The 16,801-nt window shown below is 37.3% G+C and overlaps 1 protein-coding gene across 4 annotated transcripts in view; it reads left to right on the forward strand.

Moving 5' to 3' along the window:
* The window catches only part of ATP10D (ATPase phospholipid transporting 10D (putative)), a 41,347-nt gene that overhangs the window by 7,386 nt on the left and 17,160 nt on the right, over positions 1-16,801 (forward strand). For 2 of the 4 annotated variants that reach the window (XM_027899833.1, XM_027899834.1), the window contains exons 2-10: positions 1,292-1,597; positions 2,379-2,573; positions 5,898-5,975; positions 7,972-8,176; positions 9,978-10,063; positions 11,516-11,622; positions 12,350-12,481; positions 13,290-13,417; positions 13,564-13,816. In XM_027899833.1, the coding sequence (XP_027755634.1) occupies positions 1,332-1,597; positions 2,379-2,573; positions 5,898-5,975; positions 7,972-8,176; positions 9,978-10,063; positions 11,516-11,622; positions 12,350-12,481; positions 13,290-13,417; positions 13,564-13,816 (1,450 nt within the window). In that variant the 5' untranslated portion in view covers positions 1,292-1,331. Of the gene's footprint in view, positions 1-1,291; positions 1,598-2,378; positions 2,574-5,897; positions 6,063-7,971; positions 8,177-9,977; positions 10,064-11,515; positions 11,623-12,349; positions 12,482-13,289; positions 13,418-13,563; positions 13,817-16,801 lie in introns of those variants that run through there. The other 2 variants (XM_027899835.1, XM_027899836.1) reach the window with 2 other exon arrangements.

A 16,801-nucleotide genomic window follows, 5' to 3' on the forward strand; every position in this document is an offset into this window, starting at 1 on the left:
CATTATTAGAGGACCTACTGAGGACATTGTGCCTGTGTTTCAAGTTTTCTACAATGGTAATAGAAAAAAAATGAAATCAAGGATGGTATGTAATAGAAGACAGTTTGGATAAAATGATTAGTAGTTTGGCAGATTGCTTTTGTAAGGAGCATTTTGGAGGAATCTTGAGCAGTGGCATTTGTCAGTGGCAGAGAGATACCACATGAATAGAGGATTGAACTGATTAAAGCCAAAATCAAGATTAATTTGATGATTGCATAGGGTCTATTGTAAAGAGGTCTCATTCAGAAAGATCAAGCAAGTTTTAGAAGCAGCTTTTGTATGGGAATTTAGGAAGAGAATTTAGTAAAAATTTTTGCTAGAATGTATGCAAGTAATAAGATACTAGATGGAGGGGAAGTAATCTGCAGTGAGAAGTACTGATGATTTGGGGCTCACACAATTTATAGTTTTAAGCAAATATAGTATGAGCTGTTCTATGGAAGAAGTAGTACAAGAAATGTAGCAACCATTAAGGTGTAAAAACGCATAAATTGTAAAAAATTTAATTATAAAAACCAGCACTTTGGAGCTTCTACTGAAGCGTGGTTTGTGTGTGTAAGATGCCTTTTCTGACTTAAATGATTTGAAAAAGTGAGTATCACCTACAGCTGTGAACTTCAGCTTTCTTTAGGGAAATAAATTCCTGTGTAGAATGCTAGGGCTTGGCTAGGTGGATAGAGGAGAAGCATTTGCATGAAATTTATTCATCCTCTGTCAGTTGTTTAAAATTCTCAAACCTGTTTCTAATTCAATAGAAAAGGGGTTTTGTTCATGATAGTTACTTATTGCCTTTCACTGGCAATTCCTCATTTTGTGTTTGTACTCAGATTCATGTTGCTAGATTGTTGACTTCTGAGTTTAATAAAGTCTTTTAACCATCAGTATGGACTGCAGTGTCTGAGATGAGGTTTCCTTTCGAAATGCAGTTCCCCGCAGACTTAGCAGCTTGTCTGCTATTTTCATACTAAAAGCATGAGAAACTGGTGGGCGGGCTGCTATTAAAAAGCACTTGTGCATTTTAAACAGAGTGATCAAACTCTAGGTTCCTGAAAGGGTGGATGAAATTCAAGCTTTGAAGCAGAAGTTCCTGGCCTCACATAACCTATTAACTGCCTGGGTTGGTTTTCCTTAGTCGAAATATGAAAATTACTTTTTCCCTGGGCTTATTCAAAACTGTAACTGGGACTTTTTAGTTGAAAAGCCTTTATAGAATTGTTATGTAACTTGCCGTATTTTAAATCATTTCTAGATAGACGACACTCCTTGGATTACAGAGCATTTCAGGCGCAATGGCAGATCCCATCCGCTGGGCGCGATACCGTTGGCAGCGACTGATATCAGCAGAGGGCAGAGAAAGCAGCAGCAGTAATTCAAGTGGCAAGTGCCATCAATCATCAAAAACTACTGGCAAACACAGGATAGTGATACCCTGTTTGGGACATTTTAAAGAAGAGTATGAAAAAGTATCCAAACTGTACATGAACAACAAAATACGGACTACTAAGTATACTTTATTGAATTTTTTACCACGGAATTTATTTGAACAATTTCACAGGTAATTAACTATTTTTGATTGTGGTAATTCTTCTGAAGTGAAATCTTTTTATTTAAATGTGTGTGTGTTACTTTCTATTCAAAAATTACTCTTCCTCCTGATCTGCTTATCACTTCTGAAAAGGTATGTGTTATTTGGCCAAAGTCTCTTAAATAGCATCAATATTGTAGTAATCCTTTTCTCCTTAGCTTATGTACTTTCCACTTATTTGATTCTTTGGACCATTGAACTATTTCTTGCTCTTGGAGCACTGCCACACACCAATCTGCAGTAGGATTTTCAGCTCATTTCCTGTTAATGTGTTTTTCCCTTTCCTTCACATCTATCTCTCTTGCCAATTTTTTTTTTAATTTTCCTTCTGCTTGGAGGACTGCTTATTTGTAAAGCTATGCAGGGAGATTGTAGGATGGCTTCCTTTTTAAGACATGCCATCTCCCCTAAGAGATGATAAAATTAAGCTTAAAAGACCTGGAAATTTGAGAGAGTGCAAGTTCACCAGGGCCTCACTAGAAAACATGTACCTGGAGGACAGTTTTGAAAATAAAGGAAATTTCTAGGTTTCTGTATTGTCTGGTCATGTATATTAAGCAACTGTGCAACTAAGTAATCTGTTGACTGGAGCATGAAAATAAAGTTCCGAATACTTAATTAATTTTAAATTGCAGTTGAGGTGAAGAAAAGGCAATTGCTGTTGACTTAAATATCTGTATAGCATGGAGTGCGGAAATAAGTATCACTGTCTGCTAGTATGGCTAACTCCTGTGTTTTCTCTTTGTTTCAGAGTTGCCAATTTGTATTTCCTATTTCTAGTTGTCCTAAATTGGGTTCCTCTGGTGGAAGCTTTCCAAAAAGAAATTACAATGCTACCTCTGGTAGGGGTTCTAACAATTATTGCAGTGAAGGATGGTTTGGAAGATTACTCAAGATACAAAATGGATAAACAGATAAACAACTTACTAACCAAAGTCTATAGCAGGTAAGAGACAACAGTTTTTGTGGTTTTTTGTTATTATTTGATTATGACTGTTATGTGAAAAGGTGTTGGTAATTCTTTTGATTTACTTTCCGAATACTCATAGAGTCATAAAATAATTTAAGTTGAAAAAGTCTCTGGAGGTCATCTAATCTTAACCCCCTGCTCAAGGCAGGGCTGTTTAGAGCAGGTTGCTCAGGGGCCAGTTGAATATCAATCCCTGGTTTTGCTAAATGGGTATCAAATTAGTGTCACATTTGCTGAAAAAAATTATTCTTTGAGGCATGTTCATGCATGAGTTTGTACTGTGTTAACCAAGGTACTTTGACTAGTTAAGCATTGTTGTACATAGCATTTGTTTTGAAAGGTGTATTTTTAGTTCCTCTGAAGTGTCTGTAAGCACCATGGAAATTCAGAGACTGCTAGTTTATCGCTCATCAATGGTGTCATGTTGTACTCATAATGTAATAACATTTGCCCAAACAGAATGAGATAATTTTCTACTTGAGTGCATCACAGTTTGGTACAAATGTAAACATCTGTTTCACAGTGCAGGACTGTGATATTACAGACTGTGGAAGCAAGTCAGGAGTGGAATCTGCTAGTGGAAAGAGATTTGCTGATAAGCAGTTATTATACAGGGATAATAAAAAGGAATGCAAACTGATCATATTCTAAGTTAACTGGCAAAAAATTCTTTTAGTGCACGTCAGTGCTGCCCACATAATTGTTTTTCTTTTATACCTGTCATAAAATGATATTCTGAGAATGTAAAGTACAAAGATAAAGGAAGTATGGTGAACCCTTTTTCTTTCTTGCATACTCTGTTTCCATGTAGGGAAACAAGTATTTTGGAAAATGTCACTTTTAATGTGTTATGGTAGCCATCACAAATAGCACCTGGAGAGGTGCTGGAGAGGAGTGATTGTGAGTTCAAAACTTAAACAAATAACATGCAGTAGTTGCTGTGGTAGGAAGCCACATTTAAAACGTCCTCTTTTCATTAAAGACACACCTTTTCGTAGTGAAGGCAATACAGTGAAAATAAACTTTTCTAAAATCTTAAAGTAATAGTTTAGATTTATGCCAAACCCTAAACTCTATACTCTAGATGTAACCTTAATTAGCCCATGCAACATATTTACAGTCTGGTATTATATAATTATTAAATGGAATGTGGTAGTTAGCAGATGGAATCTCCAGCATTCTAGCATTTGCCACACTCCCTTGGTACTTTAAGAACTAACTCATAACCATAAAAGTCTGGACAATCATATTATACCACAAAGAAAAAACAAACAGATTTTGTTGGCAAACACAAATATATATAACAGCTTTCCCAGAAACATTCTATTCAATCTACAAAAATTTGAGCTTAAAACCAGTAAGAAATTGGGCTATTATGGAAGATAAATGTTTTCTTTCTTTTTCATGTCTACAGAAAAGATTTAAGGGAGAAGCTGTATTATTTCTGGCTAAATCTTCGTGTACCCTGAAAGAATTCATTGCCAGAAAGCTTAAGCATTTGGTAGTCGTATTCCTGAAGACTCTGTGTTACTCCTAATCTCATACCAATGTTAATGAAACAGAATTAATTTCTGATCTTCTGGTCTGGCTTGATTTTTTTTCCTCCTTCATCAAAAATGTGTAATAATCAGCGGCCATATTAGTCATGTGTGAAAATTTCTTATTGTGCCTATAAATATTTTGGCGTCATAACTTTTTCTTCTCCTTAGTTTTGGTCATGAAGTATTTTATATAGCCTAGTCTGGTTTTAAAAATAAACTTGGAGGCATGGTTCAGGAGAATTAAATCTTATTGGTACAAAAAATTATTGTTCACTGCATGTGAACAATATGCATGTGATTTATCTTAAATTTCCATTAATCTCACATTAGGATTCAGAATTTCTTAACTTTTTTGACAAGAATCCCCTGTTCCAGTGCATGCATTTTATCAAACATTGTAAACAGCTAGGTAATTTTGAATACAAACATGATAAACAGCTAGGTAATTTTGAATACAATTTCCAGTAATTTTCTTGCTGTGCATTTGTTCATGTAGAGAAATTGTATATGTATATGTTGTATGTTCTGTCTGTGATTTCACTTACACATCAGATACTGATACCTACAAGGTTTCCATGTGCCCAATACAGCGGCTCTTTTTGCTATCTCAACATAACTAAGCAATGGTTGTCATGCTTGAAAGCTGGTAGGCCACCTGTTTGTATCTGAAGATAATTGGAGTGATGAAGCATTTTCAGGAAGACCAGTGATCCTTGCTTCTTGAACTCTTGTGAGGCTTGCTTCTGTGCGAAGTTAAGGGTTTCCATAATAAAACCCAGTTTCACTGTGCTCTGTTCTCCATGATAAAACGTGACGGTCTCAGTGCCTTGGTAGGTCTATATGAGCACCTAGATGTTAGTTCCTCTGCTTTTTTGACACATCTGACACCACCCCCTACTTCTTAATTGCTTTTGCTTATAATAAATGTCTGACATCCATAGTTTCAGAGTTTTCAACCTGCTACTTTTTATAGCTGTGGATTTTATCCATTTGATGGATCAGAATTATTTGGCTGATATGTTTTTCCTCTCTTCTTCTCTCTTCTGCAGAGCTCTCAAATATATTTCTTTTTCATTGCCAACCTTTCAAGTAGATGTGTTGTAATTACCTTTCTTTACATGTTTATGCAAATCATTGTATATATTTGGAATTCAGATATAATTTAATTATCAGCTTTTCTTTGTGGAATTGAACTCTGTAAAGAAAAATCATTTCTATGAGATTCTTTCTTACTTTTTTCTTTTTCTCCCTGACTCCAGTCTGGCAGAAAGAAAGTGGGACTCGTTCAGATGCATCAAGTAAAAAGAAGCATCATACATTTTCAGTCTAATGTTTAATAAACAGGTAGTGATTTAGAAGAGGAAATATTTTTCCATCACCTGAGGGCTAATCTTAACACTGGTAGCATAAATGAATAGTTTTTTGTATTTTTTTTGTGAAATACATAGTAGTTAGAAAAAAATACAGGAATGTGAGAGTACCAGTATTTTGTACTTTTTAAAATGTCTTGTAAATAATTACTTCAGGAATAAATCAAAGGGTTGCTTTGTCACAAGGTCTATAATTTCCAAATGTTTCTGTGGTTTTGGAAATTTTAATTCACTTTGAAAAACCTCTGTAGAAGTCAGGGACAGTAATTGACAACTATTCACCTGATATTTTTATCTTACTGCATTAGTGATGCCATTGCTTTCTTTGCTTATGATCTTATTTTGTCTTGCTTACCTTTCTGTTTCCACCCTTTCTCTAACTCTTCTGGATGGAAGCTGGCCAAGGAAGTAATCGTCCACTGCCCTCATGGGTTCTCAAATGCTTTCCATGCTGTTTGGAGGGTGAGGTAAAAGGTTGCTGTTTTGGAGTGACCAGGGCATTTGCTCCAGTTGGTGTTACACCCTGATGGAACTCACTTGGCCTTCATAGTGGTGTAAATTGGCCTACACAGAAAGTTATACTGATTTAGGTTTTTTTCTATACCTGAAGGGTAGTTCTAAGCAAACAAAGAAAAATCACTAGTCTTCATATCTCTGTCTCCTGAATAGATTTACTTTGTCAGCAGATTTGCAGCTGTCAAAGCCTAAGTCATACCTTCAGTAAGTGAGAGTCGTATTGTATTTTAGCAATTCTTCCTATTCTTTTACTGTTTGCCTCTGTAAGTGGTTTAGAGTTGGTTAATTTACTTTAGAACTTTTTCCTTCAACTCTTTTTTTCCTTGTCTTTATTTCAGTGGAGATGTACTGGTATGAAAAGTTGGTTCCTGCAGTTCTTTTAATCCATCCATCTTCTGATAGACATGGCTATAGCTTTAAGTTATACATGCTTTCCATTGTGCCAGTGTTCCATCTGTGTAGAAAACTAGTGATGAGCATCTCAAAGAGAAAACAGTTGTGCATTATATCACTTTAATTTTTGTCAACTTTTGTTGCTTCCTGATTTTGCTTTGTTTGCACTTTGAAAGCAATATAAACATTTCCGTATCTTCAGTGGAGAAAGTGTCATCATTACATTGGTTAAATATGTGGGCTTTGTGCCATCTGTTTGTAGACAGGTATTTTCTAAGGGGTGCTGTCAGGTGATGCAGGTCTGAAAACTATGGGTGCAAAGCTCGATACAGGGAATATTTTTCTGATATTTTCTTTGTCATTAGGAGTGTCTGTTTCTGTTTCAGTAGAAAATGCAGCCCGAGCCATACACCAGTCTGGATGACTGAGAAATGAAGACTGGGGAGAATATGTGCTCCTCTCTTTAGACATAGTTCTTAGGTTAGTGCGTGCAAGGCAGAAAACAAAGCAGTCACTGGGGGCAGTAATAGTTTGTACAAAAACCTACTCCAGACCTTTGCAGTCTTTGAACAAGCCGCTGTAGGTGTGTTTCATCCACCCACATTGCATTAGCCTGCTGCTGTGTGCCCCTGGCTCACTCCTTAATCACTCTTTGTTGCTTTTTAACCCGCATCCTATTTGCCACTCTAAGCCTCACTGTGTTTGCAATGAACTACTGTGATTATACATTAAAGGAAAATTCTTCATCCCAGCTGAGGACAGAGCAGCAGCTATAAATGGAAAGTTGAAAACAGTTCAAACTTATTTAATTCATGCCTGGATATTTCACACTAATAAAGAATTTCAACTCAAAGCTGACAGGCATGAGCTTTTATTGGCTTCACTGAGTATTACATAGTCGTGGTACCTTCATAGAGTCATAGAATGGTTGAAGGGACCTTAGAGATCGTCTAGTTCCACCTCCCTACCATGGGCAGGGAGACCTTCCACTCGACCAGTTTACTCAAAATCCCATCCAATCTGGCCTTGAACCTTACATTCAAAAACTAATGAAAAAAAATGCTTTAAAATTCTGTAAAGACAAATATTTATATTCAGAGTATCAGTGAAGTTGTTGCTGAATATTCTTTGCTTACTGATAAATGTTCATTATTTTGGGAGACAGACATTTTTGAAAGGCCTTATCAGAAGAGATTAAGCTGTTCTTGGTTGCGTAATTGCAGGAAAAAGTGAAGACCTGAAGAGAAATACTGAAAACACTCTTTCCTTTCTTGGAATGATGAATATACAGGAAGCAAGTGTGTTGAATTTTAAATAGAGCTGAAATATTTCTCAGAGGGTGTCTTGAATGTAATTCCCAGAAAAATGGCTTGGACTCCAGAGTTGATTCTTTGTAATTATATTCAACTTGAGCTGAATGCACTATCCTATCAGAGTTTTTTTAATGGTTGGAAGGATAAATAGTTATTTGAGACATTTTCTAATTACAATGTGTTTGTCTGAACTTTCAGATTATGCATTTGTAAAAAGTCACTGTTGTTCTTTGTATTTCAGGAAGGAGAAGAAATACATAGATGAATGCTGGAAAAATGTCAATGTTGGGGACTTCGTCCGGCTTTCACGCAATGAAATCATTCCTGCTGACATGGTACTGTTATATTCCAGTGACCTGGATGGGATCTGTTACATTGAAACGGCAGGCCTGGATGGAGAAACCAATCTGAAGCAGAGACAGGTGGTGAAAGGATATGCAGAGCAGGTGATAATTGTGTGTTTCTAGTCGTGTAAGAAAGTTGACATGACAGATGGTCAACTAAAACAACCCAATCAATTCAACCCTCTGCATTACCTGATTCATGATAGCTGAGCAATCCGCATCTGAAAACAAAGTTATTAGGTAACAGTTATAATTTGTTGCTTGAGTTGTTTTGGAGCAAATATTTATGTGTGCACATAACCCAGAGAAAGACAGATCTATTTAAAGTTCCAGCCAGTGAAATTAACTGTTCAGGTAAATGTCCAGAAGTCATGTATGATGTGTAGCATGCCTTGGGTGAGAAATTTGAGTTTTTTAGAAGGGGCTGTGCTGTATAAAGACCTAAAAAGAAGAGCAGATATTAGCTTCTCTTTCACTCTTTTTTCGTATTTCAAATATAATGTTACTCCATACAGTACTTTAATGTTATACCTAGCAGTAAAAATGTTGGAGACTGGCACAAAGGAGACAATATCAAAAGATCAAAGAATCCTGTCATTTCTGCAGTCTTCAGCACACTTGGTACTGAGTTCTGCTGCTGAAACACCATGATGAAAACAGCAGCAAGGAGACTGAATGTTGTCCCCATAACAACAGACTGTTTAGTCCTCTGAAGATAAAGTACCTGAACTACCTCTGAATGTTCAGCAATGGTGAGGAAGTGAGAAGTAGTCTCTAAGTCCCATTACTTAGTGGGTCTGGTAATACCAGAGGCACGATGTGCTATCCATGAGGGTTAATCCACTTCAGGTAAATACAGTGCAACACATCAATAGAGACAAACAGTAAAAATTTTTCAATCAAGCCAACAAAGTACTTGCTAATACTATGATGTCTTCTGAGTTTCAAATTCTACTTACAGGATTGTGTTGTAAGCTCACAGTTGCTATTCTGGCAGTGTGAAGTCATGCAGTTGAGGGAGTACAGCCTTCTCAGAAACCTGTAATTATGCAGAAGATGTATTCTGTAATACCTGTGAATTAATGATTTATACCTGGAAGTTTGAAACTTTAAGTTGTGTATTTGTGTTTTCTAAACAGTAGAATGAATGACTTTCCAAAGAGTTAGTGGCGGGTACTCAACTTGGAAATGACTCAGTTATACCCAAGGCTAGCCTGTGTTATACTGGAGCCTAGAGGCATAGTCATATGCCGTTAACTGAAATTAAATTGCAATAGCAGGTAATTCCAAAGATAAGGCCTTTTGGCTTTTCTCTTACTTCTTGTCGTGCTTCATTCTCATTAATGCAGGATATTTGTTTTGCTTGGCTTTTCTCATTAGGAACATGTACCTCTGGCCTTTTATAACAGCCCTTTCTTTGGTACTCATAAATCTCAAACATCATTACAAATTTCTACCTGCTTTCTTTGTGTTAGCACAAATAGCATCCTGGTCATGGTATTGGGAAAAAAAATGCCTGTGCAAGAAATACTGCTTGCAGAAAAGATGATGCCTCTTCTTTTTTTTTTTTTTTTTTCCATATAATTAAAAAAAAACATGTAAAATCTCTTCCTTTTAGATGTTCTTACTGGTTTTGTTGTTTTCTTCTTCCTCACTCTTCCACCCATTTTCTCCTCTCCAGTGTTCTCAGAATATCAGCAATGCAACTGATACTTGTCAGGGTTTGATATTTACTAGGAAGTCCTCCTATGATTTTTAAGTCTGATATATGCAGGATAGGAAACCATCAACACCACCAGCAACCTACAGTTTCAAAGCTACATTGTTAGATAGTCATATCTGAACCTATAAATTTATGATGTTCTCTGTTTTGTTTTGGTTTTTTTTGTTCTTGGGGCTTTAGGTCTCTGAGATTGACCCAGAGGAATTTTCCAGTAGAATAGAGTGTGAAAGTCCCAACAACAACCTCAGTCGTTTCAGAGGCTTTGTGTAAGTAGGCTTGATGGCTCTTTAAACTATTGTAATTTGCTTTGACATTCTTACTTATTTGCAGAGAGCTTGTAATATTTGTTTTAAAAAATAACAATATGGATAGAGGTCTCTTTGCACCACTACCTCTCTGAGGGTAACCCAACAGATAGAGCTCCAGAAGGGTTTTCTGAGAAGCAGATGGTGAACTGATGCTTTTTATTTTGTATTGAATATTTTTAACATCTTAGTTCATGCTGTTTTGCAGTTGTGTATTTCATACTTGAAATAGCTGTTTCAAATCTTCTCTTAATAATGTGTGACCTCTACAGTATTTGGTCTGGATCGTGGCCTGATTGGGCAAGCTGCATTGCTCAGAGTTGGAAATCCAAAGGACTGGCTTCCTTTCCTATTCTGATTTGTTTTCTGTAACCATCAGTCACTTGATCAAACTCCTTTTGACCAATGTGCCTATCTGTAGTTTTTTTCTTCAGGTAAAGTTCATGGTTAGGGTTAGGGTTAGAGTTGGTAGAAACCTTAAGGAACTAGATGATCTTTAAGGTCTCTTCCAACCCCAGCCATTCTATAGGTTCTTAAACCTGTTCTTACAGGTTTATGATTTTCTATAGACAGTAGGAAAACAAAATGCTGTTTTATGGGGTAACTGATTTTCAGGTTTTGGGAGTTATAATGTCTGTATTCTTCCCTTTGCACACTGACACACTGGATATTTGAGAAGAAAAATAAATATATTTGAATCTTAGTCTGAGGAAACACCTTGTCAGTGGGCCTGCCTGCACTGAAAGTATACCACAGGAGTGATGATGCTTACAATATGTTTAAAATGAAATTTTCTATTTTCTTTTTTTTTTTTTTCTGATGCTGGTAATCCAAGTAGAAGTTACAGGGTTTCAGTGCCTACTTCTCATAAGACAACTGGCAAATTCTGGGATTGTAAACACAAAAAAATTGTACTGCAGTGCCTTCATGCTTGGATTCTTTTGAAAAATCCAATCAGTAATGTCAGAATGGGGATCAGTGACTAGGAGCTTCTTTGGGAAATGTGCTCCCTAATGGTTTTGCTGTAGTGTTTTGACCCTGACAAGATGCCAGGACCCTATTAAATCCAATCCACTACCTTCTCTCCTCTCCTCTGCAGCTGGACAGAGGAGAGGAAAAAAAACTGAAAAGGAATTTCAAGAGTAGAGTTAAGGATTGTGAGAGAGGCAGTTGTTAACAGGCAAAACAAACTCAGAGTGAGGATAAAACTTAGATTTATTACTAACAGAATAAGATTTAAATCAACTACTAACAATTACTAACAGCTTTTAACTGAAATCGCCCTTGTAGCCCCCACCACCACTACCAGAAAAACAACAAAAACCAACCACAGAAACCCACAACATTTGCAAAACCTGACTGGTAACTGCTGGAGTCCTGCAGCTGACATGATGTGCTTTTTTTTTTTTACAGTGAGCATTCAAACATGGATCGAGTGGCTCTCAGCAAGGACAATTTACTCCTGCGAGGATGCACAGTAAGGAACACAGAAGCTGTTGTAGGCATAGTGGTTTATGCAGGTTAGTGAACCACCCCTGGCTTTCACAGATCACCTTGCAAACAAGATAGTTATGTGCCCTAAGAAACAGTATTGTACAAATGGGGAGTGGGAGAGTGAAAGCTTGAATCCAGCGGAAGGCAGCTGTAGCTAGAAATGTTAAGAACTCATGTCTGGCGGAAGTTTGTTTCTGGTTTAACAATGTAAAAAAACTGATATGCCTAATTATTACTAGAAGAACAGATCTGTTGTGTGTGAACAGGCCCTTGTCCTTAACTATTACTCGCAATGGTAAACCCAGGTTTTGAAGTGAACATGGAAGCGCTTGGCTTATTTAGGATTTTTTCTTATCTGAAACTGAAGCTAGTGCTGTTCTTCGGTGTTCTACATCAAAGGGCAGAGGTTTCTAAGCTAATCTATGTGATGTATCCAGCCAGACAGTTGTGACAGAGATGTAGGATTTTGTAGAAAACACTAGAATATAGAAGGGTCAAGAATGAGGTTGTTTCCGTAGGAAGGAACATTAGTGACAAAAGTTAATGTACACATGAGACAGATTTTGATTTAGCTTGTTGAGTTTTTACAACAGAATTCTTGCATTGTAGGAGAAATTAATTTCCTCACATTTATAATCACTGTTGAAATATTTGTCAAAAGAAATATTCTGTTTCCCAGAGCCTTAGAAATATAAAGGACCTGTGGTTCGGATACCTGTCATTAGAGAATTTCAACCTGTTTTTTGGTTGCAGGTCATGAAACCAAAGCCATGCTGAATAACAGCGGCCCTCATTACAAGCGCAGTAAATTGGAAAGAAGAGTGAACACTGATATTCTTTGGTGTGTTCTTCTTCTAATTTTGATGTGTTTAACTGGAGCAATAGGTAAGTGAGAATCAGCAGACTCCTACTATTTTCCTCTCTCAGCTTAGTGTTTTATTTTGGAGCTGATTCATTTTGTTGGTCTTTATCCATGTGTAATTCCTTAAAAATTGGGGGCACTGCCAGACTTTAGTTCACGTTGTCATGTTTAATCTGTGTTGTGGTTGAGAAGTATATTCCTGTTGTGAGTTCTTATGTCTGGAACCTGTTTCTCCGGTTGATTTCTCTTTTCTATCACTACTGCCCTGCAGAACTTCTACTTTCTCTTGGGATTTTTCAGGTAATGGGAGATGCATGTACACATTGAGGTGAGAGACCTAGCGTGACTAGAGTTGTAACGATTTGATATTTTAGGAATTGATTAAATGGTGACCTTGAGTGTATCTAAACAGACTAACTTTTCTGACAGATCATAAAGGTGTTTACAATATGTTTAAAAATACTTCTTCAGACTACGCTTAATAATGGTGACATGATGACGTGTTCACAGGCAGACTAAAACCTGAACAAGCAAGGATAGCAATTAATTGTCAGAGGCGTTTTTTTGGGGAAAAATAAATGTTTGTGAAGTGTAGTTAATATTTCCTTAGTTCTGAGATATGCTGTATAGATGTGCTGTTGATAAAAATGTATGTAAGGTATTTTTTCTATGCATTTATATTTGGGTTCTTGTTGAAGAAATAAACAAGAAAAAAAATGGTAGTTTAAAATCTTAGAAAGGACTGCAGAGTATAACAGGTAACACAACGACCCTGAACTGTGATACAGTTTACATAAAACTGACTCACTTCATCTTGTTCTTGTTTTCAAGGCCATGGAATTTGGTTAACGAGGTATTCGGAAATAGCTTTTTTTAACATCCCCAAGCCAGATGGGAAATTGGTTCCTCCAGTATTAGGAGGGTTCTATATGTTCTGGACGATGATAATTTTATTACAGGTAATTTAAGTCTGCTTTGAACATGGGTCATATTCTGATCTCATTTATACCCTTGAAGTAACTCTTTAGCTTCAGTAGAGCTACTTTATGTTTGTAACTGGCCAAAGACTTTGGGTTTATTTAATCCCCATGTTTTATTTTGATAGGTCTTGATCCCAGTTTCCCTCTATGTTTCAATTGAAATTGTCAAATTGGGACAAATCTATTTAATACAGAATGACATTGATTTTTACCACGAGAAAACAGACTCAACTATTCAGTGTCGAGCACTGAATATTGCTGAAGACCTTGGCCAGATTCAGTATATCTTCTCTGACAAGACTGGAACCCTCACTGAAAACAAGATGGTTTTTCGGAGATGCAGCATTGCAGGACGGGAGTATTGCCATGAGGAAAATGGTAAGACACTAAATCTGTGTTCACATGGGTCATTTTTCCAACATGATACCATGTTGATACCATGAACAAAATATCCTTTACTTGCTCTGGAAGAAGTCATGACCACCATGTTTTGTTTCTCTCCTTGGAATATTCAGAAGCCAGAACACTGGAAAATTGCCCATCTAGTCTTTCCTCTCTTTTTTTTTTTTCCCAACTAGAGTGCCAGTGCTAACCTAGCATTTTAGGGTTTACACATACAGTTGACTGAGATAGCAGTGTACCAGCTTTATGTAGGGTATCTTAAGGCTCCAGTTCCACTTTTGCCCTTGAAGATATGGTAATGTAAATTAATTACATGCTTAACAGTATAATACATTACTTAACAGTAATTTTAAAGTAGGAGTCAATCACGTGTGTGTGTACATGTGTGTGTTAATGCTGCAAAGATAAGTATCTCCATCAAAAGTGACTGTTGTATTCTTACTTATATCTTACACACCTGTTTATTCTTAGCCAAAAAGTTACCAAGTGGTGTTAACGGAGAGTTGCTGTCTTGCTGTCTAAAAGTGTACCATCTTTCAGTATACATTCCATGAGAGCCAGCCTGAAGCCTTATGTGAGCCAGGAAAAGATAGAACTCCAGACACAAGAGAAAACCTGGACAGAGTGATCTGGACAGAATTATTTAATTAGCTATTTTATTAATTATATAAAACCACAAAGTTTTTATTACGGTCACCATGTGTAAGTACTAGTGGCTGCAGACCTTTGCTCTTTTTCTGGTGGGAAGTGCAAGCATTCCACATGAGATCAAAGGTGAGGTGCTCACAGGTGGGCACATGAAGCACAGCTGTGTATTAAACCCCCTTTGTGGTATTGGTGGGTTTGCTGCCAGATGGAACTACTCACAACTGCGAGCAAAAGGCACACCCTGCTGGCCACAGCAGTGAATCAGTTCAGCCCTTCTTTTGCTGTATCACAGGACCAGATGGTTGCAAACAAATTTTACAGCAATTTCTGCACATATTTTGAAAGTGTTATGGTGTGAGTTTCCAGATAATTCTTTAGCTTTGCATGATTTTACTGGGAAGGATGACTACAGTAAAGTGAGAAGAAATATTTTTAAGTCTCAAACTTGGTGAATGAATAACTTAAATAAGAAGTAGAATGTATTTTCAGAGCATTTCCTAAAGGAAGGAAAAGTATTTTAGAACAGAAACCAAAAAGTAGTGTGAATGATGCAACTGTAGCTGATTCAGGTCTCAGTGTGCCAGGGAAAATATGTCTACATGTACTTCTCTGTGTAGTTCACATAGAGTTATCTTCCAAAATTATTAGTGTGTTAGTTATGTTCATAATTATTTCCTCCTGCACCCTGTCTTTTTCCTAGAGAATAAACATAGATTTCTTCCTAACAAATTAGAAATTATATGAGCCCTGAAAATCGCTTTATGAAACCTTGGAGGTCCTGTGGTTTAGCCCTGTTTTGTATTTGTTCAGTTGCACAGAGCTGCTGCTTGCAAGGCTCCTGCTACACATGGTAAGAGTTGCAGTACCACACAGTACGGTCTTTTGCGTACAAGCCACCTAGTGTGGCCATTTATCTCTGTGTTTATATCTGCATTACCCAGGGTAAAGGGATGCACATGAGGGAAGCACACAACAGCAATGCCTGTGATTCAGTATAATCCTCCATATAGGTGCCCCCATGCAGTGTTCTTTCTAAGGTAACATGTGCCTCTTGGACCATGTAGAGCAGTAGAGCTGTGTGGTTTTACAAGAGGTGTTACTTCAAACAGAGCATGCAGTTCTTCTCAACAGCCCAGAAGCATAGTGGAATGGGCTTGTTGTCCAAACCTGCTTCTGCAAACACGTACTAAGTCACAGGTGTTGCTTTCCAGTAAAAGGTATCAATGCCTCATATGGGATGTTGTATTTGGTAGTTGTGGAGAGCCACAGTTTGTTATGTTCTCACCAATCCAGTTTTTTTAAAGAATTATGTTACTAATTTCATGTGGACATCAGGGAGATGGCCTGCCAAGGAAGGTGTAAGCTCTGATCTCTCCGCTTTCCTTGGCTCATCAGAATGGCAAGATGAGAGACAGGATTCTTTCATTTATGTTCCAGAAACAGAAGATAACAGGAAATATGGAAAACTTAACTGGCTAGCAAATCTGGTACCTCGTTTCTGGAACATAGCTAAGCTCCTGTGCTTTGCTAGGAGGAAAAGGGCTCATAAGTTACGTAATAAACCTATTTCCATCTCATTTTGAGCAGCAGAGCTGGGCAGTGAACTGTGGATAGGTTTTATGTTTGCGTAAAACAGAATAATACCACACTTTTCACTTTTTTCCTGTACTGTAGCTACCACTTGAAATAAGAAAGAAATAGGGAATTAAAGGTGTTACTGGACAAATCAGTGTGTTAATAATGTGTTTTTCCAAGGCTGCCATTGTTTGTATTCATACCTCAATGAAACAAATATGCGACACACAGTCCTCAGAACAATTTTTCCAATTTTTCTGTGTTCTCTGTGGATTTTAGGCACTGAACTGCTAGTGTATGCTCATTGCATGCGGTTTTCAGACTGAGAGGTAAAATGTTGAAACCTGAATAGTGTACACTGATCCAGTGCTTTCTGGATTCAGATTTCAGCTTGAGTCGTATGGTTAAACGCTGTTTGAGAACACCAGTGCAAACACTTAAGTATGTTCTTGATCAAGCGCACGATAGCATAGGAGTGTTTCCATTTGCTACAGTGGTTCTTTACAACACTGACCTTCCTAGCTAGGTTTGTGGGGCACAGAGCCACATTCATATCTGTGGTGCAACTATCCTTCACTTGAGACTATTATTTGGCTCCCATCAGTTTGCCCTTCTGAAGGCTATGTAACTCCAGCTTATTTTATTGTTTCCATGTAGCATACGTTGTCTAGAAACCTGATCATTCTTGCTTCCTCCTCTGGATTCACTCTAGTGGAATGTTGTTCCTAAAGTGCAGTG

This window comes from Empidonax traillii, unplaced genomic scaffold (assembly GCF_003031625.1).
Source record: "Empidonax traillii isolate 1590-97213 ecotype Southwest subspecies unplaced genomic scaffold, ASM303162v1 scaffold690:size337178, whole genome shotgun sequence".
NCBI lineage: Eukaryota > Metazoa > Chordata > Aves > Passeriformes > Tyrannidae > Empidonax > Empidonax traillii.